This window comes from Colius striatus, chromosome 8, assembly GCF_028858725.1.
Source record: "Colius striatus isolate bColStr4 chromosome 8, bColStr4.1.hap1, whole genome shotgun sequence".
Taxonomy (NCBI): Eukaryota; Metazoa; Chordata; class Aves; order Coliiformes; family Coliidae; genus Colius; species Colius striatus.
The window spans coordinates 14,462,973-14,488,570 of NC_084766.1; the positions used below are offsets into that span (position 1 = coordinate 14,462,973).

At 47.0% G+C, this 25,598-nt stretch overlaps 1 protein-coding gene across 1 annotated transcript in view; it reads right to left on the reverse strand.

Annotated features, from left to right (window-relative positions):
- CDH23 (cadherin related 23) overlaps window positions 1-25,598 on the reverse strand; it is a 195,620-nt gene that overhangs the window by 85,541 nt on the left and 84,481 nt on the right. The window contains 3 exon segments of the mRNA XM_062001684.1: window positions 5,043-5,231; window positions 7,282-7,394; window positions 19,619-19,697. Coding sequence (XP_061857668.1) covers window positions 5,043-5,231; window positions 7,282-7,394; window positions 19,619-19,697 — 381 coding nt within the window.

Here is a 25,598-nt window from a genome sequence, read left to right on the forward strand (position 1 = left end):
TATGAGGAGTGTTTAATACCCCTCATTCTGGCAAATTTGCAAAGAAAGGAACGTGCTGAGAGTTCGGGGTGGGGGAAGAAGAGGGGAAAAAGAAGAGTTTTGAGTTTGTTTTAAAAAGAAATTAGTGCTTCTTTGTAGGGCTTGGATACCTTATGCCTGGCTCTAGCTAGTCAGAGACAAGTAATGCTTAATATCCCTCCCTTGAAAACACAAGGCAGAAAGAGGGTTAATCTCTCCACCTACTTCACAGCATTTAAGTCCAGCACTCTGAATAGCCTCTCTGGAGTTGCCTGCCTCTCTCCCACTGCCCATTCAGTCAGCTCGGGCTCCCAGCGACCGTTGTCCACCCACCATGTGAACACAGCAGCATCAGTAATCCTTTAGAGGCCTGGCTGGGCATGGGTGCTTGTCCCCTGGACCCCTACGGATCTCAGTGGGGTCACAGGTGATGCAGGATGCCTGTAGCAAACATTCCTCAGCCTTTCTGATCCTCCTCCCCATGCTGGCAGCCCTTCTCTCCAGTCTTTCTGGAGAGTGTCCTGAGTGTCAGTCCTTGCCTGCTCCCCTCCTCCTGGAGGAGTTCTCTCCTTTCCCTGCTCTCCCTAGGCTATCTGCTGAATTCCACACACGCCTGCACAGACGGGATCAATCTGAGGCTGCCTTGCCTTCAGCTTATCTCTGCTCCAAATGATTGATTTTCCCTCTTTAAGGGTAATTTGCTGGTGAATTCCATGTATTGCAAAAACCCCCGTGAAATCTAATTCAGCCCGACTGGCAGCTGGCACTTTTGGGAGAGAATACTTGAGCACCGTCAATTCCCCTTACAGTTCCGTGCCGTGTACATCATATTTATAGTGCACGTGTCTGCCATATGCGTGTATATGCTACGGGTGATTCATACATTGCACCTGCACATGCACAGGCACATACGATGTCCCTGTGCAAGGCTCTGATGGAGCTTTATGCAATAGCTCCCCTGTGTTCCCACGGCCTGGATTTTCTCTCCCTTTTTTTTTTAATTTAAACTCCCCATTTATCTTCCTGAATGTGCTTATTTTGGAGAATTGTTTCAGAATTATTTGAAAATGTCAGACCATCACACTTGTGCTTTATACAGCCTCTGCCCTTTTCTTCCTCTTCAATCAACCGCGTCGGGCAGAATCAAGTGAAAGGCGTGGCAGAAGGGATGGTTTCTCCAGCATGCCTTGGGAAACTACGCTGCCATTTCTCTTAACATCCCTTTGTGGATCGTGCAGCGACAGGAAGCTCGAATGAGGGATGGCCTGAAGGATGCCCTGCTCCTTTTCCTGTATGGCCAAACCCTTGCCTTCTCTCTAAAACACTTCATCAAGCCACCAGGCTGTAAGATACCAGGATATTCATGTCCCCCACCTCAGCCAGCCTTGGGGAACCGATGAGCCTGAGCTAACTAGCCCTCCGAATTAACTCGAACTTGTTCCATGGCTTGGGGCTCTTGTTCTCAACCTGGATACAAATCTTTCTGCAAAAGGGGATATTTCAAGGCTTTAGTCTTCTGTCTCGTACATAGGATTTATTCGTTCCCGCTGATCTATCACAACGTGAACGAGAGGAGAAGCCAATCCCAGCCTGAGAGTCTATATACATAACTAGTCTTTTGTGGTGTCCAGTGGAGTACAGGCTCAGTGTAAATACTGGTAAACTTTCACAGATTTTCATAAACACCTCTCAAAAGGCTTTGGAAAGGTATTCAAGTGGTTCCCTATGTGGAAGAGAGAGAAACTCGGCTGTAGAGAGGGGTTCTTTTACTCCCTTGGTTCACAGGAGGCTGGGTCCAAAACCCCAGGCGAACCCTGTGTACCAATTTCTCCTGCATTCAAGTATTTTCGATAAGATGTAGAGGATGCAAAAAGAAAAACCAGCACAGCCAGTTAAGTATCTCTTGGCTGCACTTCAAATCTACATCTGGGGTCGTCAGAGCTCAACCCAGGTGCATCATCTCAAGGTGCTCCTCATCTCACCTCACACCCTCTGCCAGCTCCTCTTGCAGCAAGACCATATCCTCAGCTGCGTTGGAGGGATGGCAGCAGGGTGTTTGCGAGGGATGGACTCAGAGAAACAGGTTTCTCCTTGGAGACACCCCACTTAGGGACCTTGTCTGAGATGTTAATGCCAGCCCAACTCCAAGAAAGGCACTTAAGCACAAAGCTAAATTCATGCACATGCTTTCAAGTGTGGTCTTGTGTGCAACATAAATACATTTTTAAGTGCTTTGTTGAATCGTTTAATCTAACTCCTTCAAAAAGCAATCATTTCAGTTCATGCAAAACACACCAGAAGAAAGAAAGACCAAAACCCCACCATTTAAAAAGGATGCGTGGGCCTGGATACAAAACACCTTCTCGTTTAATGGCCTTGGCAGCCCACGCGGTGTGTTTTAAGGGCCAGACCCGTGAGACACCCCTTTCTCCAGCTCTGCAAAGACACAACTGGGGTGCAGATTCCCCAAACCCAACACCATGGGACCTCTGTGTGGGGCAAGATTTAGGTGTGGCCTGTTCCTTCCAAGCAGGAACTCAAAAAGTGTGGGGGCTGGAGGCACAGCATCAAAATTTGCTGGACAAGGCTGGGTGGCTTGGCTCAAGAAAGAAACCAACCTGCCAAGGGGCTCTCCCAGGACTTAACAACATGAGTTGAGAGACAGGAGACAAAACTGGAGCAGTATGATCCTCCTGAAGACACTAGCTTTGATTTCATGTGTCTCTATCCATCTGCTCTCATTTATTTAGATGCTCTCCCCAGAGATGTGTATAATTCTCTTCTTATTTTCCTTTGCCCCTTACACAAATGCATCATGTCATCTCCAGCTTGAAGCCCATGCTGGCAAAATAGCTTCTGTCATCCACGTCCTCAGCCACATCCCTGCCTGAAGACCTCAGTCCTCGCTGTCTCATCCCTCCATCCCTGCACTCACCGAGAGAGCCTGGCTACCTCAAATCCAGGGGGTTTGTAAAGATCTCATAACTCTCCTAAGGTACACAATCATCCAAAACATCATCGTGGAGAAACTATAATCCCTTTCTGTAAGTTTTTTACTAAAAGTCTGGGGATTTTGGGACTTTTATGCATACACTGCCCGGGAAGTAGTGCTACAAAAATCCTGGCTGCAGATACAGTTCCAGTTCTGTCTCATAGACATCTTTATCATTACCTGGGTATCCTCTTCCCAGTTTTCCCCCCGCAAAGTGCTACCTTGATGGTTAATTCAGTTGTAAGCATCCATGAGGGGAAATAAGAAAGATCCACCACAGGATAATGCAGAAAAAAACCCCAAACAAATTGCTTATAATTTTCCCCCCTCCAGATATTCCAAGGCGTCAGCTCTCCTGTGCTTCTTATCAGTGATAATAATGCTACGGTCAAAGCAATCCCTGCTAATGTGATGGTCTCCAGACACAGGGTAAAACTCCTTCAGACTCCCTTAGTACAAGAGGACCTCTCTCAGCAGTTTTAAAAATCTCACCCAATTCTTTTGGGGAAATCACAGGAAGTTAAAGAAACACAGCAAAAGAATGAGTCTATTTTTCGCTGGCATGATGGGGAAAGCAAGGCTATTTTTTATTCTCCCATTTTAAAATTAGCAAGGCTGAAAAGTGAATTCTTGAATGGGAGTCACTCCAGTGAAATGAGCTTTTAACCGGAAATAATGACAGATCCTTCATTCTTCTGGCACAAACAGAAGTGTTACAATGCCCTTCAAGAAGGGATCTGCTGACATCTCTCAGAAAGCATGACAGCGGCTCTATTCAGAAACTATCCTAAGCATCTGTCATATCCATATCTGCTTTATTAGCAATTGACATTTTCAAGAAAAAACAGTCGCTTTATCTGCTTAATAGCTCATCTGCACCTCTTCAGGCTGAACTCATAACTCCTGCATGCTGACATCATGTCACAAGTAGATTATTAGTTCTGTGTCATAATCACTTCACGCGAAAAAAAAATGGGATTTCTGGGTGGCTTTGTGAGACGTGGTGAACTCCACCCAGGGCTGGGGAAGAGCAAATCCATCATTTCAGCCCTCAAAGGCATCTAAGAAGATTCATGTTTTAATTGACCCACTGGGATTTTGAGGGGTAGAGGAAGACGTTCCATTTCACATTCCTCCATGCAATTGTATAGTTTACCTGATGCATCAGGAAAACATCCTGATGATGCCCTTTTTTCTGACAAAACCTCTCCTCTCACCCCTGAAGAGAAATAGGGATGGCAGGAGCCTGTAGCCAGAGCTGTTCTGAGGGATTTGGGGAAGTTCACCATGAGGTGTCAGCACTTGTTCAAAGCAGACACCATGAAGCGTGATGGGGTTGGAGGGCACCAGCACACAGAAGCAGCCAGACGTGAACTGCACAAGTCAAATAATCAGAGTAATTGAAGGCTGTGAGCCCAAGGCTGGAAAACATGCTGCAATCCCTATGTGGCATAGACCGGCGTGTAACAAAGAGGAGCTCTATTAACACGAGGGAGAAACATGCATCCAATCCTCCTCGCTCATTTGCAGTGATGAACTGGTATCCTAGTCCCCTCCATGTCTCCTCCAGCCCCTCGCTAACAGGTATCTCTTGCCTCCTCCCTGACAGCAGCAGTATCTGTCCCTGCTGGGGCAGAGCCAGAGGTCTCTTCTTTCCCAAGTGCCCTGAGAGCCCAGCAGCCTCCTCCCTTTCTAAAACAGAATGGCAAAGGATTGCCCGACAAGAGCCCTCGGAAGCAGGCAAGAATCAGTATCCCACACAATCCTATTTTCTGGCTCTCAGTGGCTGTGCAATCTTGACTGCTTTAAAGCACATGCCATGCCTGTGCTCTGGAGAGGGTGTCTGCATTCAAGATACCGAGCAAGCAGAGCAACTGCAGCAGTAAGAGCTGAATAAGTGTCTATCAGGACATAATCATACACCTCACGACAAGTTCAGCACTGACTTATCCTTCCCTGCACCCCCTAAAACCTCAGCAGTCCTACCCTAACAAAGGACAAGCATGAGCACCTGCAGCAGGGCATATCTCACCTCATCTTTGTCCTGCACTTGGATGAAGAGGGGAAGGGCAAAGCCCACTTGGGCCAGCTCTGGGATGGACACGCTGTACTCGGAGCTGTTGAACTCGGGTGCGTTGTCATTGATGTCAATGACAAGGATGTTGAAGGTGGTGGTGACGGTTGCATTGGAGGGTGTGCGGTCATCGTTCAGCTCTGTCGCCTGCAAGGAAAGAAGACGACAGGGCAGCCTTTATTTTTCAAAGAACAAATGTAAAAGGAAGTGTGTGTGCTGTGCTTAGAGACTCTTGCAGCTTTTGCTTCCTACACTTGCCAAGGAAAGATGCTCAGCTGGTTCTGCCATTGCACCTTAACCTTGAGCACCTTTCCACACCGCTAACCCATTAACACACATAGATACTGATCCAGCTCCTCCGTCACTCATGCTTTGGACCCACAGTACTCTTGCAAACCTGGCAAAGGGGTTTGACATTTCCCTTGGGACGGCTGAGTCCAAATTCTCACTTGCTCCTATCATAGGAGGAAGTTCTCACTTGTCTTCATTCTAGTTGGAAAAGACCTTTAAGAACATCAAGTCCAACCACTAACAGATCATCAGGGCTTGGAGTCATGCTAAGGGATGAGTAGGTCATTTCCCTGCCACAAACATTTACAGCAAAAAATTGTCTTGCAACATGTGGGGAACAGTCCTCAAAATAAAGGAAGGCATGATGGGGAAAAGAGCACTCCTCTTTTCTCCTCTGCCATCCCCTGACATGGGACCAGAAGCAGGGAGCTAGCCACCACAACACTACTGAAGGAATAGAAAACTAGGGCAACAGAGGAAAACAAGATTTAGACCTTAAAATGGTTTTTGGCAACACGTGTCTAAATACAGAGCTGAGTCATGACTCTGTATCACACCTCTGCCTCAAGAAGGACTTTAATTTTGCCTTCTCAAAAGAAAAAGAATGCAGATTTTATTGCCGGAGAAGCAAGACTTGTGATACAGCCTTTTCAAGCAGAGTCCCTCCTCTTGTCCTTTGGATAATCTTGCTTTGCTGTGGGCACAGAAAAGCAACGCTAACACGACCCACACGGCTCATTGCTATTCACTGCTTCTGCACACAACAGCAGAACAGGCTGATCTGAACAAGGAGCAATCCAGCTGTATTTTCACTGCGTGCTCCAGGACGAGAGCAGCAGGGAACATTTTGGGTCCTGGGGATGTGGGACACAGAGAGTTGGCACTTGCAGGAGCATGCAAAGTTTTTGGGGAGAGGAAATACAAATCTATCGTATCAAGAGAATAGAGTTGGAACTCCATTATCATGGAGGCAGGAAAATGGGCAACTTTTCAGGTTCCCAAACCTTTCCAAGATTAAACATATTATTTTTGTCCCTATTAAAACCAGACTGCCTCTCTTGATTTCTACTAAAATGAAACTACAAAAGCCCAAACTGAGAGATATCAGGGATGGATATGGATCTCTTTCCCATGTATAAAATCCCACAGTCTGACCTGTGTCTGGGACCAGGAGGGGTCATTTCATGTCCCTTTGCCCCCCCAACAAAGTGTTGCACTCACCAAAACAAGAAGGTGATGTGCTGGCTGCTGCCCTCCCAATCAATGACCCTTCCTACAATGCTGATTTTTCCCCACCCCGTCCCAGCAGAATCTATAGTTCTAAATGTATTTCCAACCAGCTGCCCAGCTTGGTATTGATTTTAATTATAGGGCTGTGAGCAGAGCCAAGGAGTCTCTCTCAGGTGAGGCTAGTGGGGCTGGAAAACCATGCTTCAGTGCCTTTTCTTGACGAGGCAACTTTCAGCATTATTCCTTCCCCATGCAGATGCAGACAATGCCCTGTTGCACTGTTGTCCACTGCCATGACAAAATGTCCCTGTTTTTCCAGGGTTTTGGAGGGAAAGGTGGGAAATAGACACAAGCGGGCACAATTTATGTGCCCTGACATATGTTTCTCATGCTATTTGAAATTCTAGGGTATCTGCATGCTGTCAGCAGATACAGTTGCAGATAGAGCTGGTTGGAGACCAGTCAGGGCACTAGAAATAACTTAATACATTCATATAGAGGCAACCACGTTTTGAGCCACCATAGGAGAGGGTTGTGTTACACACCTCTTTGGCTTGGTCAGGGAACAGCACATCATGGCTCTGGTTGCCCACAGCAGCCACAAGTCCCAGGTTTGTGCCTCCACCTGGAAGGTATTGTGCCAAGCAGGATGCCTCCTGAGTGGAGGAGGGCTCACCTTCACTGTGAGGATGAATCCAGCACTATAGAAGGGGTTTTCCCGGTCCAATAGCCCATTCAAGGTTAAGGCTCCACTGATGTAGTCCAGAGCAAAGATGCTGTTGGTGTTACCTGAGAAAAATAATAGGCAGTGTCAGCACAAGCAGCTGGTACAGCCGATGCCAAATGGTGCTGGAGGGTAACACAGACAGGGAACTGGGAGGACACGAGCCTCCTTCCCTGCCAGTCTTCATGCATGACTGAACCCAGGGCTTGAAAGAGAGGTTTTACAGAGCAGACCTGCTGCCAGGCCAGGAGTTCCAAGCTGGGCATAGGCTGCAGTGGGGTCTGAGAACCCACACATGATCTCAATGTGCTTTAAAATGTAATAGCTGTCTGTAATGGTCCTCTCCTCCTCTCACCTGCCTCAGCTCGGGGCTCAAAACAGCATTTGCTTTCCAACAGCCAATAAAGTCACAGATACTGCAGGGAAATGAAGAATTTCAAAGGGCTTTGGTTATTAAAATATGTAACAGCAGAGCCAAAACCAGGGCTGAATCCAGGTGTTCGCCTCTGAACAACCGCCTGCATTGGCTGGGCATCATGTCCCTGGGGTGGGCATGGCTTCTCTATTAAAATACAAGACTTAAGGGACAGCAGTCCAGGTTAATCAGAAGAAGGCACACCCAGATTAAGCTCACAAGTAATCCTTCACCTAATAAGCAGTAGTTTAACTGTGGAGCCTGTTAGCAGGGACATTGAGGATGATAAAAGTTCACATATATTTAAGGAGAGACTGGGGAGGTTTAATGAAAGAAAAAAAAATCTGTCAAATAGCAGAGAAGCTACATGCAGCTCAGGAGTTTTCTTGGCTGGATGTAGTTGGTACCAGAGAGAGTATTGGGGTATGCACAATAGGCACTTCCCTTGTTTCTATGCTCTTGCCAGACATGTTGATGCTCTGCAGGTGCCTTGTTTTCCTCTACTTGAGCCAAATTTGTCCCCTGTGCCAGTCCTAAAGAGCAAGCAACCAGATAGGATGCCATGGAGGGCTGTGCTGCCTCCACTGAGCATCCTACCCCCAGTTTGACTCCTCCTCTGGAATTAGACACCCAAGAGGATTAAGACAGCACCTGAGTCTCACAGCCAGTAGATGCTAAAATGACAAACGGCCTGCATTGGGAATGCCCTTGTGATAGTCCCAGGTGCCCTCTCTGTCAGCTAGACAAAAGAAAGCAGTTGGTATGTGGAGCCTGGGATACCTGATGCCAATCTGATACAATACGAGAAGAGGCTGCTGAATTAGTGATGACCAAAAAGGTTATATGCAGCCATATGGCCATCCAGACCACTAGTCTCATCATCTCACAGTACACAGAAACCCCTGATCCAGCCCCAAATGGGAGTGAGGAAACCCTGCAGGTATGCTATATTCATCCCAGTCAAAAACAGAAAAACTCATCCTGTCTTCTTAATGTATCTCACCATGAACAAAACACACGTGGCATTTGCCATTTCCCTGGAAGGGAACTGCAAGACATATCTGCTGCTGCAGAAAGTTCTTTCCCATCACTCAGCATCCCCTTTGCTTCCTCCCAATCTCACATTTAACCGTGGCTACAACATTCTTGGGATAGACCAAAGCCTCTGGGTCCAGCTGTCCCCTCCTGGGGAGCCGCTCTGGTTTCAAAAGTCACTGGCTGGCAGCACTGCCTCTCTTTCCCAGAGCCCTAAGTGCCAGAAGAACTTTTCTCTCCCATTACTGAGCCTTTATATCTTCCTCTTAGACCAAACACCTCCCCTTTCTGTCCTTGGTCATCTCTTCCCTGCATCCGAAATGGCCCATTGACTGCTAGCCAGCTTAATGAACTGATGCATGGCTACTTAAAATACTAGCAGCAGCCTTGCTTTTATTTTTTTTTTTTTCCATCTAACTTCTGCTGCCATACATGAAGATCTCTAGTCTCCTCCCTTGGACAATTCCCCTCTTTTCATTTTGACTTCCCACCTCTGCTCTGTAATTTATAGTCGACTCTAGGAGGCTGCTTCCAACACCAGCTTTGAAGGACACTCCATGAGATGAATTGTGCTGCAAGGCATTTAAATGCTCCAGGATGCCATGTTGCCATAGTAAAGTTTATGCATCAGGGTGATCTTGGTATAATACATATATCTTATGATCAGGGTGATCCCCTCACTATAAAGCATAATAAAATACCTTTTTAAACACAAAATACTGTTCTGCTAGCAGGAGTCTGTAATTGTGGAGACCAATGACTTTTAGCAGAAATGGGGCAATAGGGCAGGAATTTGATACAACGGGCTAAACACAGCACTGAGCTCCATGTTCTAAAATTGGCTATGCATTTCATGTTTGACCACAGTCATTTTTTTGAAGGATAGATGAATAAATTGGGGACCTAAATACCCTCCCAGGCTGTACATCAGAGGCTTTTCTCCAGCTCAGCCTCCCCAACACTGCTCAGAGAGCAGATAGGCATCTGATGCCCTCCGGAAGCCTTTCTGCAAGCAGAGAATTGCTGGCTCTGCAAATTAGCCTCACAAGGGAAAGAGGTGTCTCCAAACTCAACCCTCAGAGGCTTTCATAATTTCCTTTACAATGCCTCTCCAACCATCACTTCATTATTCCTCTGACCAGTGATCTCTACTGAAGTACTCTCACTGCCCAACAATGCACGTTCCCCAGAGACACTTTCTTTGCAAAAACCTTTCTAATCATTTTCACACATCTTCACTTCCCTCACAGCAAAGAAAGAAGAAAAAAAAAGGTGAGGGAAAACCAGTCAATTTTGTCTTTCCCTCCCCCCAGTCTCTCACTCTCTCCACCTCTGCATGAGTTTTCCTCTCTGCCTGCTTCTCCTATTATCTCTCCATCATCTTTCTGACCCAGGAAAAGCAGAGGTTGGGTTAAGTGCAGCTTAGCTAGCAGTTGCCGGTGTAGACAGCCACACCAGCTGATGACTTTCAACTTTGCTTCACCATTGCCCCAGTGCTTGCTCCCAGTTGCACCGGTCGCAAGCTCCTGGCCAGCTGACTGCAGCTGCCTATGCCCTCAGGGGCACATGGATACCATCAGCCGAGCCAGCTCCTTCTGCTGCCCCAACACACCAGCTGAGAGCTTGTGTGGCCAGTAGCCAGCATTGCCCACCGGGCATGTCAACAGCACAAACCATGTTTTGCCCACCACTGGTTTTGCAGCAACACTGCAATGCATGGACATGCAATGGAGAACATGCAGGGAATGGAGAACCTTCGCAGGGACTTCAAACATAATTGAGATCCCCAGATAATCCTGTTTCTTGGAGGATGTGGAACAGTGCAGACCTTTCCCTCCCAAGTTTGCACTCTGCAAACTGTTTTAATGACACAGGAGCTATTATGACCACACTTAACAAGGAAGCCAATTGATTTTCAGGAAGGTGTCCCTGCTGCCCATCTTCTCTGTGGCCCCCCTTACATGGTCTCTCACAGGCAGTGCTCATGTCTTGGCACACACAATCCTCTGCTCCACACGAAGCAGGGGATGAAGTGATTCCTCACTTGGCTCAGGAGATATCAGTTGCTGGATGCGTCCCTTCTTGAGCCATCTACTGTCTAGCCTCAAGCCTGGTCTAAATCGCCAAAGCATTTCCAGATGGAGACCAAGGATTTCATTTCTATGCTTCTGGTTTGAGGAAACTAATGCCATACCTTGTTTTCTGCTAAACAGAGGCTTACACATTCTCCACCTCCTTCCCCAAACAGACAAGTGCCACTACTTTCACAGAGGTTCAGGCAAACCAGCTGCGTTGGCATGGAGCAGACAAAGCTAAGGAATAAATGTCTTTCATTAGCAAAGGAGAGATTTGCTTTCAAATGCTGGGAAAGCAAAAAAGGCCTTAAGAAAAGCAGGACAGGGCACAGAAAATAACCATGAGAGGAAGGAGGAAGCATCCATTGGAGGAGGACACTCCATAGGAAGGCAGACTCCACTTCTACCTCTGTCACCACTGCGAACCTACAGAGTCAGTCACAGAACACATCTTTGGCAGACTCTTTGCTCTCCCCTGCAAAAGAATAGGCTTGCTCTGGGCATACAAGTCCAGCTCCTTGCTGGAACATGAGGTAAAGGAGAAGGATGACTTTCCCATCCCTCTGTCTGTGTGGGTACATGGACAGCAGCAGCTCCTACAGCTGCACAGGGGATAGGGAAGGCAGGGACTTCCCAGGTGCTGCACTGGGTTGGGAGACACGGGGTGGATCGCAGCAGCCCATTCTGAGTGTTTTTCCAGGCACTGAGGAACGGATGGTGGCATAGGCAACATTTTGGAGAAACACTGCTATAACGAGGGGTTTTATAGATGAGGGCCATAATGCTTAATTGTCCTCAGCCAACACTCTCACAGTTTTCAAAGGCCATTAAAAATACTGGCTCAAGCCCAGGGAACAAAAAAAGAAAAGAAAAAGACATTGCTGTCTCCTCCTCCCTTTCCTTTGGTCTCTGGGCATCGTTCAGATCCCTGGGAGGGAGAGATGCAGCTACTGCCCAGCTCTACCAAAGAGCTACCTGTCAGCCAGGGCAAGGCAATTCCCCTGCACAGGAGGACTTTTCCACTCCCCTTTACCCGCAGGGCTGATTCAGTCCAGGAGCTGCATCCCCAAAAGGCCTTGGGCTTGCTGAGCTGCTGAACTTGGAGTGGATGACTTTCATGAGATGTGAAAGGGGAACCCATCACACACCTTGTGCCAGATAATTTATTAATCAAAATGTGCTCCGTCAGGGCTCCTCGGCACCGAAATAGATGCTGTTGGATGTGGTTCATAGAGTCAGCAACAGACACAGTTATCATCGTATAAATAGTCCATCAGCTGCTGTGACCACCTTGCTGCTCTTCACCTTGAGTTTTTGCCCCCATACAATAGGCAGGGAAGCACGCCCAGGCAGATACCTTGCCCTATGCTTAAATTCAAAGGAAACGAGTCATTTCCAAAGGAAAAGGGGCTATTACAGTCTGAGCTTTATTTTTCTGCTCTGTGTGAAATCAAGATGCTCTAGAAAACAGTGCCTATTTCTCCTGCTCTGGACTTTGGTTTGCTCTTCTTCCCAGAAGACGTAGCTCTCTGGGCTAACTGCTTCAAGCCCAAAGCTGCATGCCGGCACCCCTCTGCACATGCCTGCTCTGCAAATAGGCATTTTTAGTATCTTCACCAAAAGATTTAATTGCCCATTCTAGCACAACCAGCAGAATTTCTCATCTTGCAGAGCCACAAAAGAAACTCAGATTAAATGCTCACATGGTTCCCTTTTTTAGAACCAAATGTACGGTACAAGAAAATAAAAGGAGAGATTTATCACCTGAGGTGCAATCCCCTCCCCGAAGCCCCTGGGAGCTGCAGCCGGATACCAGAGAACAGAGCTTGTAGAGTTTAAAGGTTCCTGCTCTGGGTGTAATTTATCATGCAAAAGGATGCTGAGTCTTGGAGCACAACCACCATTCCCCTACATCATCTAAAAACTTGCCCGAGGGCTCAAAGGGAAGGCAAATCACCAGCACCGGCTGCCTTGGTTTTTCTCCTCTCAGCTTTTCCTCTTTCCATCAATCTAACCCTAAAACCTGCTAGGGGAGAGCAGCCAACAGCTGGATCATGAGTCCAGACAGCAAAGCAATACAGGGAAAACTATCCTAAATGTCTCTTTTGCTCATTTCTGTAAACACAACACTTCAACCCTTCACCTGAGTTCACAGAGGATTTTGTCCTAATAAAGAAGGTGCAGCAGGCAGCTTGCATTCCCAGAGAAAATCGGCTGGGCCCAGCTGCCAGGCACTGCTACCTCGGAGTAGCAGCTGCGGAACATGCTCTCAGCCCGCAGGCAAAGGATGCACACACACGAAACTGGCACTTTCTTAACAGCTACTGTGCTTGTGCTGGATTGAGAGACCCACAAATCACCTCTTCTGCCTCTCCCACAGCAGTAGGCAGACTCATCAGGAGAGCACGAAAGGAGTACACTGTAATATGCCTGGTAACAAGTCTGGATTGGCTTTTAACATAAAACTCACATATCCAGGCTCAACATCTTTCAGAACATCTTCCATTAAAAACCATCTCGGAAGTGGTTATGTTCTCTAGACCCAACAAGAGCAGAGCCAGCGCGGGTTCATCCTTCTCCAGTGCTTGCCAACATCTTGAACACACATTAAATCCCAGGAGGTTAAATCAGAAGTCCCAGAAATGGAACAAAAGATACACTTTTGTTCCATATTTACACATAAATGGGAATGTATAGTTTTAATTACTGAAGACCGTTTGCTGGGGGACCGCCTGCCATGCAAACTGTTATCCCAACTGTATCTCTTCCCAGTGATTTCTGGATTGCCAGGGAGCCAAAGGAAGATGCCAACATGATGACAAAGTACGACTAGCAGCAGGGAGGAAGACGGGGAGCCACTGATCCAAGAAAAGAGAGGCTGTGGCTGCAGCTACCACCTCTTCTTTGGGCTATCTCATCCCCTTGCATTGGCAGGGTGGAAAAACAGCCTTTGATGAATAACTTGGCGCGAGGCACTTTTCCACCCATCAGCGTGTCCTCCTACAGAAATGTTCTGCTATGATGACTGTCTTTAAATCACGCTGGAAGGTCCTCCCAGCAGGTGTAATTTATGAGGGCTTCAACACCCGAGCAGTTCACTGAACAATTCGAATGTGGGAAAAAGCCAGCGTGACGTAGGCCAACTGGCGACGGGAATATTAAAATTAGCAAGTCCTATTTCCAAGGATCCTCCTGGTTTCAGGGACTCAGGAAAGTGGTTTGCTTTGCCCTGCCTTCTTTATTAAGTAAGGTCAAAAAACAAAGGGAGGTGTCAGAAGCTGAGGGTTGGGAGACCTCTTTGGCCACTTAACTTTAAAGATTCGTGCTGTGCTTTCAAAAGGAAGGCAGTGGGGGACACTGAATCTGTTAAGATCATGTGAAACGCTCTGAGAGCTAGGGCACTGATTTTTACACATACATATGTGATGTCTTATCCCTCAGCAGGAAAAAGAGAAGACAGATGGAGAACAATTCTTTTCAGACATGCTTCCCTCTTGCTTTTGTAACTCACACTTCTATTATTACATTGTGCAAATAATGACTTTGGGATTCATTCTTCCCTTGGGATGCAGCAGCTTTGGGATGAGAGTGTTTTACCAGGAACTGCATCAATCTCCTAAAGCAATCAACTCTGGGGGAAAAAAAATGCCCCAAGGGTTTGTTGAGGAGCCCTAAGGACCAGTTCACTGACCGAAAGTCCCACATTCCGTTCCCTCCCCCCTTTCAAAGCTCCGGGAAGGACATATGGATTGCCCTTGTGCAATCTTCCATTGCCCATCCATCACCACACTTGAAATGTGTCAAGCAGGCAGAGACTGAAGTTCTGGGCACCTTGCAGAGCCTCAAGAGCCTTTCCCCTGGTTTAACCCTTTAAGGCCTACCCAAGCAGCACCAGGTCACCTTCATATATTTGTGCCAGGAGACACAAAGCCTCCTGGCTGTCCTGGAAATAAAAGCAACTCAAAGTTTACCATTGTCAAGCAAAGTACAAGACTGTGGTCATAAATTGTTTTCCCAACAAGAGCTCGTGTGCCAAAGTCCCCTCTTGCCTATTAATTAAATCGCCATCTAATTAAGGATAAAAATCCTTTTAAAGGCCCAAGGGATTTCCTGTGCCCAAGATGATGTGCAGCTGCAGCAAAGGTGAAAACACACTGCTGTCTGCAGATCTGATCCTGCCGAGAATGCCAGGGCCCTCCGATTTCCACCAGGAAAAATCAATCTCTGTTAGACCAGAGAGTTCCCCTAAATGAAAAGCCTTATCTAGAACAGGTCGTGTTATACAAGTCACTCGCTTTGCCTGGGAAATGAAAGATGATGAGGTAGAGTCCCCAGTACGGAGGCTATCTCCATAAATCTGCCAAAAAGGAACTGTGGATTACTTTGCTGGATTAATTATCTGTCCTTCAAACAGAGTCCTGACCTCAGTGGCTGAGCATCTCCAACCTGTCAAAGCCTGGGGAGGGAGGGCTTCTGCAGGGCACTGGCCACCAGCTACCTGCACCCTTCTCTTCACCTGGGAGAAGCAGCAGGAACATCCAATGGAGATGCTGAGAGACCTGGCACTGACCAGCCTGTTGGCATGTGGGGCTTGAATTGTGAGGTCTCACTTTACGTTTCTTTTTCCCATCGCCTTTTGCAGGGGCAGTGTTCCACTCCTTGCAAAGCGTGGGGCAAAGAAGTGCAAATTTTCATGGGGTTAAAATGCTCAGATTGAAGGAATACGAAGAAACAATCGAATGGCTTTTTCCTATAAGATACAGAAATGATTCCCAGTGCAGGCAGGCAGGCTCATCTGCCCTGACAGGACAACTAGCCAAAGCCATTACAGTTAGACCAACTCTCCTCTGTCATTTCAGGCTTAACAGCTTTGTAAGCTGGCAGCATAAAGTTAGATCTTAAGTCTTATTTTATGTGGTTATGGTTAATCTTTTAGTTTTATTGTTTTCCTGTCACGGCAGGACCTTGTGCTGGAGATAGCCATATAAATAAGAGCTGCTGCAGTATATCCCGAGGCACAGCTACCCAAGGGATGGAGCTGAATAGGACATTGGCAATTCCTAATTAGTTTTTATATCCCACCTCCAAATCATACCAATGCTTTAGATATTAATACCGAAGGAATGATAAACGGCTCAATGGCTTTTCAGCTCTCTCACTGCTCTACATTCAATCCCAGTTAGTAAAATCCAACCAGCCACGTGTGAGCCCTGTGCCTGAAGACCTGGGAGAGCCAGGGAGAGGCATCAGTCATCCCTGTTGTGAACTGGGAACAGCATCACCACCACCTCCCCTTGGGCAAGGGAGCTGAAGAGCCAGGTATAATTACTCCCTCCACCAGCCATTTCTACTTTTGCTTATGGTCGGTTTCTAATTTAATTTGCTACCCCATTCCCATATGTTAGGCTGGTTTTATGCAAGATTGCCATAAAAATTTACCAGCTCAGGCACAAAATCTGCTTGCTGACCTTTACCATCATGATTGAGGATAATGACAAATTAATTAGGCTTTACCTGCCTGCCAAAAAAACATTGCTTGCCTTGAGTGAGCAGGATTTTGGAGGCATGCTAGCTGCTGGCTCCTGCGGCTGGACTCTCAGACATCAGAAGGTAACATCTTTCAAAAGCAAGAAGCAGATCATGGAAAGTAGAAGAGAATGCCATGTGCAGAGTAGGGGAGGCACTTGCACCCTTATTGAAGTCAGTAAAAAAATTGTTTGCCCCATGACCATGTTTCCTTTAGAATTTGCCCTCAAAAGGAGCTGGTGAACTCTGGCTCTGGCAACGAGCTCAATTCAATGCAGAAAGTAGAGTGTCCTGAAGTCTGTTATCTGGGATTCTGAAAAGCCATCCCTGAAGCCAAAGGGCAGGGTGAGGATAGAGAGGAAGCAGGAGATGATCACGGGCATCTGTAACATCCCCTTGGTCCATCCAAGGGCTAATCCTTCCCAGCACCACAGCTCTGCAAGACACTGGTGGCAACAGGAGGTGTCCTGGCCAGCTGCAAAAACACTTTGCCAGTCTCATGTTTGGGCAAAAATAAATAAATAATGCAAAGCAGTTTAATCACTCTTTGATGTGTTCTGCCTGATTCTCTGATATGAGAGCTGCCCCCTACCAGGCAGGACCAGGGGCAGGGATTAAGCTCTTGGCACATGCAGATGGATGCGAGGCGGTTTGCAGTGATCTGCCTGCCTGTCATTCTGCACCCCACTGCCGTGGGGCTCCCAGAGTGTGCCTGACTCCCTCCCACCCCTCTGCCACAAGGCCAAAACAGCCAGGCTCACAAGTCCCCTGGAACTGAGCAGGGGTTGCCTGCAAAGGGACCTTGTCACTATTTAGCAGGAAAGCAGACATAAAAAAATGAGAGCATACATGAACATTTCAGGTGAAAATCCAAGGGCCAGGACTTTGTTTCCTTGATTCAGCAGAGCAGCCATGACTGTCTGATGAGCAGAAAGCCTGACGTGACCATAAGCAGATGGGTGCATTTTACAAATGAACCCATAATAGATTGTATGGTTATTTCTCTAGGTTTAAGACATCAGATAAAGACTCTTGGAAAAACAGAGCTGTTTATATTGCACTCGTGCTGCAGAGGACAACTAGATTCCTACAGCATAACTCATATTGAGTCAGAAAAAGGGTCCCTGGGCATCAGTAGATAATAGTGTGGTCAGAGTTGGAAGGGATGTCTTAAGAACATCCAGTCCAAACCCCTGGCTAATGCAGGTTCCCTTCAATCAGATCACACAGGAACACGCGCAGGGGGGTTTGAAAACCTCCAGAGAAGGAGATTCCACACCCTCCCTGGGCAGCTTGTGTCAGGGCTCCTTCATCCTTCTTACAGCAAAGAAGTTTTCCCTTGTGTTTAAGTGGAACTTTCTGTATTCCAGCTTATGTCTATTACCCCTTGTCCTGTCACTGGACACTACAGAAAAAAGTATCACCTCATCCTTCTGACATCCACCCTTTAGTTACTTGTGTTGATGAGGTCCCTCCCTCAGCCTTCTCTTTTTGAAGTTTCAGTCCCCTGATCTCTGAAGGAGGGTGTAAAAACAGCTGCTGACCATCTTCAAGCTTTGTGCTGGGTGAGGTTTCTGTAAACTAAAGGATTTTACCATCCTCATGGTAGTTCAGTAGTCTCTACAGAATTAGTTAGAGGTTTCAGTCCAGTCTCCAGTAAAATAGAACCTATATGAGCCAAAAGAAAGACCCTGCTGCACTTTGACCAGTTGACATACACAATCTCAGGATTCTCTGCTTTAATTCACACTAGGGGAACATTAGAATAAATTGCAGAGGGAATTAGAGGAATAAATAATCCTTGCATCTTCAAAGGCAGACTGACCTGGATATTTGCAGTTGAAATTCAGAGTGAAATCACCTTAAACCTAGAGATTGATTAAAAGAGCATTTGAAATTGCTGGGCTTTGAGAAACAGAAACTGGGAAGTTATTTCTGCACGTGTAGCTTGAAGGAGCTGTTTGCCAGCACCTGAATCATATGCCACAGGAGGAAAACGAGGCACTGCTGCCGCTTCTTGCTGGGAAGACCTCCCCCAAAAGCAATGCCAGAAATAGGATTACAACTCAGACCCACCAAGCTGGTCCCTCACTCCTGTATGAACATGAATAGTCTGCCGGTTGCTGGGATAGACTCACATAAGCAGCATCCAAGTGCAAACAAGAGAGCATCAAAGTCTGCCTTGTATACAGTAGAGTCTTGTTGACCTTAAAGTATCTTAAATGAGCCCGGCCCCACAAACTGACCTTTCTGAATGGCAGCTGTGGGAATACCTGCCTGGACTGCACTGCCTCTGGCTCTTTTGCCATCAGAAATGGTTGACAAAAGACATTTGGACTTGTGCAGTTGCAAGTAGGGTCTCTCCAAAACCAATCACATGGCAAGTAGGTTTCAGGACCATACACCTCAGACAGACCTTTCTCTGAAAATTACTTCTCTTGTGACCTGAAACAGCAATATTTTTTTTTTCCACCATTGGCCAAACCAACCTGGTAGATCTTCCCCCAAACGGAAGTTCCCCAGCTTTGGTCCCAAAGGAGCCAAGCATTAGGTGACAGCAGTTTCAGCAAGCTACCCACACATACCAGGAAGGGTTCCTATGGCTTCAGAGCCAGTCCACAAAAACAGGATTAATCCATGTGCCCATCAGAAAGGAGAAACCCTCTGTTGCTCTAATTAAAGTTTCTTCTCTAGCCCTGCACCCTTTAAGGTCCAGCTCCCTGCCTCCCAGTTTGCAAAGCTTCAGCCACATTTTGGGAGGCCAACCCATGGCACAGAGGCTTTGGGGGAATGCTGTGTATGCTTCCAGAAGCCCTTCAGCCCACAGCTGGTCCCCTTCTCTCCCTAAATGATGACCATCAGCAATAGTTTTATGTCTGGCTCTTTACAGCCCTCCTCTCTGGTGTAGTGTGAAACAGAGCTGTTTGTGGCTTGGTGTCAAGACTGAAAGGTTTTGCTATGTGATGTTGTCACATGTGTTAGAAACAATGTTCACAGCTCGGGGACAGGGAGATGCCCTGGATGATGTGCTCCAACAGCACCGAAGGCAAAACCAGCTCCAGAAGAACAAAAGCTTCCAGTTATAGAGTAGGCTGCAATAATTACCAACAGTGAATCCAAAGAGCAAGCAGGAGCCAAGGAGAAGCTGAGCCAAATGAAATTCCCCAGGCACAGGCTATACAAAGATTCCTCGCAGGGCTGTCTCCTCCAATACCTACCACATCCCCCTGCTGCTTACCTGAGACGATGGTGTAGCCAATGCCCCGGGGACGGCCCTTGTCCTGGTCAATGGCTGTTATCATGCGCACAGTGGTACCCTGGGGAGAGAGAGCAGACACACATCATAGCAACCCTGGCCAAGCACTACTGGGGCTCCCAGTGTGCCCTGCTAAGGCATTGAATCTCCTAGCAGAGGCCACAGGCTTAGGAAAACCCATCCAAGGGCAAGACGTGTCACGGAAAAGTCCCATCAGTTGCTTCTTGGGGCAGTTCAGGCTCACCACTCTTCTGCAAGCTACAAAACTCTGCTCATAAATCCCAGAATGTAGCTGGTGATGCTGAAGACCAGTAACCAGGAGAACACGTCCTCTAACTGAACCACCAAGCAGGCTGAGCTTGACTGGGCAGTAGGTTTGTGCAAGTGTCATTAGGGCCTGAAGAGAACACCATCAGACTCATTCCCCGCACTGCTCATCTGCCCATAGAAGGAGGATTTGGAACAAGGTTAGTGTGGTAAACACAGCTATGAACGCTCAAGGAAGGAGCTGAAAGTGCAGCATTGACAAAGCCAGGATATGTGTCCTTGCAGCATCACCACTGCACAGACTCTGCCTGATGGGTAAAAAGCTCATCTGCCCCTGATATTTTCACTCTGTAGTCTCTCAAGAACTAAAGGCAACAATTTTGTCTCATCCTTCAGCACTGGTCACTACACCAATTTTATCTACTGCTGCTTCCCAATTTCAACTGGTCCTCTTCTCCCTCTGTGTTCTTCAAAGAGGCACCCCCAGGTGACAGGGGATGCTCACGCTGGCCCTCAGCATCTGGCTGCATAACTAACTAGTGAGCTGCAGGGATTTTAATTGAAACTTTTAAGAAGGTGGAGGGTTGGACAGATGCTGAGAACAGAGAATTGCCCTCAGGCAGCAGCTTCTGCAACTACCAGCTCCCTCACCTCATGCTGCAGGTTATCCTATTCCTTACAGCTCAGCAGAAAGGTTCACATGGCCACGAGTCCCCAAAACCCAAAAAAGAACATAAAAGTGACCTCCAATTCTTATCTAGCTCTTTAAATAAAGCCATCACATGCTTATGTCAAGTCCACAAGCTGCACTTCCCTCGCCGCACTGCAGTGAGCCCATGTGGCTACAAACACACGTACATGTACATAATTAATGTCCTGTGAAAAAATTTACAACTCTGCTGTTCTTGTTTTCATCGGTTTATTAACAGTGGGGAAAGAAGCAATTCTTTTGCTGTTGTTGTTGAGTTGGGGTTTTTTTGCCCTCCAAGGAAATGTCAACAGAGGCATTTGCATATCTAATGAGAGAGTACCGTGGGACAGCAGCGGTGTGTGCTCCCTGCAATTCATCAGTTGAAGGCCAAAGGGAAAACTGCTGCAGGAACAGCACCAGGGGGAAGCAGGGACTTGTTGCCCTCCCCAGCTTTCAGAGCCATAGCCCTGCAGGCTCGATGGAGAGGCTTTGCTGCTGCCAGCTGTAAAAAAGGCTCCTGGGGCCAGGCAGGCTGCCCCTTCACTGATCTCTAAGGGCATTTCTATGGGCTCCTTAAGTAAATCCACGTTATTAACCGAGAACATTAGCCATAAATCCCAGGTCACTGGCCTTTGAGCAGCACTCAGCTGGTGAGGCTCAGCCACTGCTGGAGAGCCTCTAAATCACCAACAACAACTGTGCTTTCCAAAGGAGTGAGGCTAGATAAAGAAACACAAGAAAGTGGGAAATGAGCAGGTGGAAAGCAGAACAAAGATGTCAGAAACGAGGGCAAGGCAAAGCAAGACTTAAGAAAAGGAGAGGCATGCAACCCAGCACGCTCTCCCCAGCATTCTCTTGCTTCAATCTGCCATCCCCACAGGGCGGGTATGAGTTCTGCTCCCCAGCACAACAGAAGCTCCTCTGTGGCAGGGACAGTGGGTGAAGGCACTTGGTCCGTCTGACAGCACTGCTCATCGCCTGTCAGGCTGCGAGGGAGCAGCACTGGACGTGTGGCACATTCCAAAGGGAAGGCAGCTATGGGAGAAGGCAGAGCTCCCAAGAGCAAGCAGAATAGTGAGTGGTTAACACTGCAGCCGCTGGAACTACGCAGAAGGTCCCTCCCCTGGGAGCCAAGGGGAAGGGCTGCTGGGAGAGATAAAAGGATGAGCATAGATATTGCAGCAGGGAAAGTCTGGGGGGAGAGGAGGAGGAATCTCCTTCAGCTCTCAGCAATGCAGGCTATAGAGATGTTCATTGGAAGGAAATAATACAGACATCTGATCCCAAGAATGAGGGCTGCTAGAGAGCACATTAAAGTTCAACCTAGTTGTGGGTAAGCCTGTGACGATGGTTTCCACACTGCTGGTTTTTGAGACTGGGTCTCCCTCTGTTCTCCTCCTGCACAAGTCACTTCACCAGCCCCTCCTGGGCACGTCTCAGTTTACCAGTGACCAAGGAACACATGCCAGAGTGGAGCAGAGCTCCCTACCATTCATTGATACCACCTCCTAGGACCATGTCGAGGGCAGTGACCTGGGCACCTCTTCCTATCCTTACTGGTTTTCAGCCTGCCCATCAGCTTCTTCACAAGTCTTCCAATATCCACACGACTAGCACATCCCAGCTCCTGGGAATGGATGATCCCTCACCGAGCATCCACACAGAGTTTAGGATCAATCTTGATTCTTCTAGATAAGAGGTTGAACAACTGTAACAGGATAGGCACAATGTTTATCCACGTCGCTGGTAGCAGTCATTGGTTTTGTAGCAAGTGTTAATGACTGATGAAGACAGCCTCAGAGCATGATGACTCAGCATGGTCAACAGGAAGAAGTATTCCCATTCAGCATGTGCTGGAAAAAGATGGTGTGATGCAAAATGTGACACTACACACAGGCTATACCCATCCCTTAGTACCTGTGAGGATCATGAAGTGCCTTGCCCATCATACCAGCAACAGTAGCTAACCAGAGGAGAGATTAGAAATGGGAAAATACCCAAAATCAAAACAAAGCCTTGATACGATGGTGGCGAGGATTGACCTCTCACCAACCACATCTCAACAACTTCCCATTTCTCTTCCAAAATCCTGTTGGACCACAACACTATTTCTTTTCCTATCTAGGTCTAAGCACAGCATGGGCAGGACCTGAGACAGCTAGCTACACCCCTAATTTAGAGAGTACCCTTGCACCATCTCTAACCAAACACATACGGCAAAGCTTCCATTTAGTCATGGAAACCCCAGGATGACTTTGACCACCATTAGCTCTGTGGCTCCTAAAACCTGCCCAAATACTCTCAAAATGTCTTAAAACAAGTAACAACTTGCCTGCCTACCACAGACAGCAGCGGCTGCAAGGAAAGGACTCTGCTGGCAGGTGTAGACCAAAGCACCAGAACAGAATAACTCTCCCTCTAGGGAGGGAGGAAGAGGTTTAGAAAAGTAATAATCTGGAAAAGCCTATGCTTAAAAAAAGGCAAAGAAAATAAAGAATGGCACATTATCCAAACAAAATCTGAGGGTTTTTTTGAAGAGGGGCAGGGGTAAATCAATCCTTTTTTAATAAAAGCCTGAGCTTTTAATAAAGTGTTCACACTGATGGGCTGGAAATATTGTAAGAAAGAATTAACTCGGAGCTATTGAGACTCTAGGGCAAAAATAGCACTGATTCCACATTATTTCTTCAACCCAAGGAGTTTTTGAAGAGGAGGGGGATGGTGCTGAAGAATTAGAACTCTTTTTAATGATATTTGACACACATCTGTACCATGCTATTACAAAGGAATACAACTGCTGACCTTGGGACCAAGTGCCAACAGTGTTTGCCCCTCTCTTGGCTTCACCTGGCTCCTTGTGGGATGAAGCACACTTTCATTGGCCTCAGCTTGCTTCTTAGTGACTAAATTCCTCCTCTTTCATCACTCTCAAAGTGAAGCTGGGATCATGTACCAGCTGAGGTCCAAAAGCAGGGTTTCATCAGATCAAGAGCATCTCTGCAAGGGAAAATGGTCTCTCTCCTCCAGCCCTTAGTAACTCATCTGGAGAACTTCAACGATGCTATCCAGCCTAAGACACCCAAAAAGACACTGAGAATGAAAAATACAATGTCACCAAGCTTTCCCACAGGGGCAGACAGCCTCGGTGCGTTTGGGTGCTCTGGGTTGATAAGCAGTGTCAAGAAAGAGGATACAACACCTCCAGGGACAGCAAAGTCTCTCCCTGCTGCATCCTCTGTCTGATAAGAAATTCCTTTCTTCTCAGTGTCAGAATAAGTATGTGCCCAAAACACTTCTAAATTACACTACCAGATCCCAGTCTGAGAAAAATAAGAGCTACAATGGCACTTTTCTCCTGTCTCACACCCCTCCACCCCTTTTTCTTCTTCTCTTACAGGATTAGGGACTTGAAAGGCAAAGCGCAGCCCAGCGTTACAGCAGGAGGAGGAAGGGGGAGCGCTTCAGAAAGCTGCCACGGCAAAAAAAATCCTATTTCTCACTTCTTAATTCCAGTCAATTCCAGTCAAAGGGCTGATAGAGATCTGTTTGCGGTAATTTGCTGCAGTTTATCCACTCTTTTCACCTTCTATCGGCTCTGTGCTGACGGGCTGGCTGACATGCTGTTACTCGAGTGAGGAAATTAAAATTTGATGCAATAATCCCAAATAAGAAGGATTTTATTAGGTAATGTATACACTTTAGATGAGGTATTCTCACCTGATTACGTTGATAGAGGAACACAGACATGCTGTGCACCACAGATAGAAAGAGAGGCAAGAGAGTCAGAGAGCAGGCACGTGGAATAGCAGCAAGTCTCCACTCTGTAGATTTGAGGCTGGGATGAGATTTCTTGGAGTACATTTTGACCTGCTGAACCTGACAGCAGAGTAAATATCACTCACAAATGTACTGCAACCTGATGGCTTCATGTGGAAGTCTGTTTTTGAACAGGAGCTGGCCAAGCCCAGACTTCTCACCCAAATTTGCTGTTATCCTTTTAGGTAAACAAACCAGTTCTGCAGGGTGACAGTTTCCATTCCACACATGTTGGCTCCCTCAGGTGGCAGGGCAGAGCTGATGAGAAGACTTCCCAAGGAGAGATGAAAATGCACTGTTAAATCCCAGGCTTGTCATAGCAAAGCATATCCTTGTTTTAACAGCAGAGATTTCTCCCAGGAAGGATGGGCCTCTGGATCCAAACCAGAGAGCAACATCACTCAAAGCACTGCACATGTTCAGCACCTGTCTTCTTCACCACGTCTCTGGTGCACTTACCCATCTTGGATATCTGAATGCCTTTGGAGAAGTTACACAGGGCCAAGAGAAATTAAAATGTGTACATTCATCAGAAAATTGTTAGCAGTTTGGTGAGTGCTCCTTCATTCATTCCTCTTTCAGGTTACACAGTGATTATTTGCCTCTTTGCCTATCACAAATAGTGTACATTCTGGGAATAACTGCGATGTGTATCAACACAAAGAGATCTTTGAGTTCCAGACTTAACATATAGACCTATACATTTAATTTGAGAGAGAACCCTTTTCTTGGATACCAGCTCACTCCATAAAGGTGATGCAGCATATAATTTTTTTATGCTCATGCGACTTCCAGTTCTATAATTTCATTTAAGGCTTTCCCCCCCCCAGTTAAGGATGGTTTAAGTAGTGTTTTGTCTTCCCTGCAGCTCATACTGTCCACCATAGAAAAAATTCCTAATCTCAACACCATCAAAACACATTGAGATTTTCACTTCATGAAAGCAACTCATGAAGCCATATTTTTGGCTGTCTTTGGGCTGCCAGACAGGTAATGCACTGTCTGACTAGGGGATTTGTGACAGCAGGACTCGGTGCTATTGATCCAACACTTTCCTGGCCATCAGAGCCAGCACCCTTGTTCCAAAGTTAATAAAAAGGCATAAACCCAGGTGAGCTGAAGTTCCCTCTGCCACTGCATGAAGTCAGCCATCAGGCATTTGGAATCCAGTGCACCAGAGGTGTTACA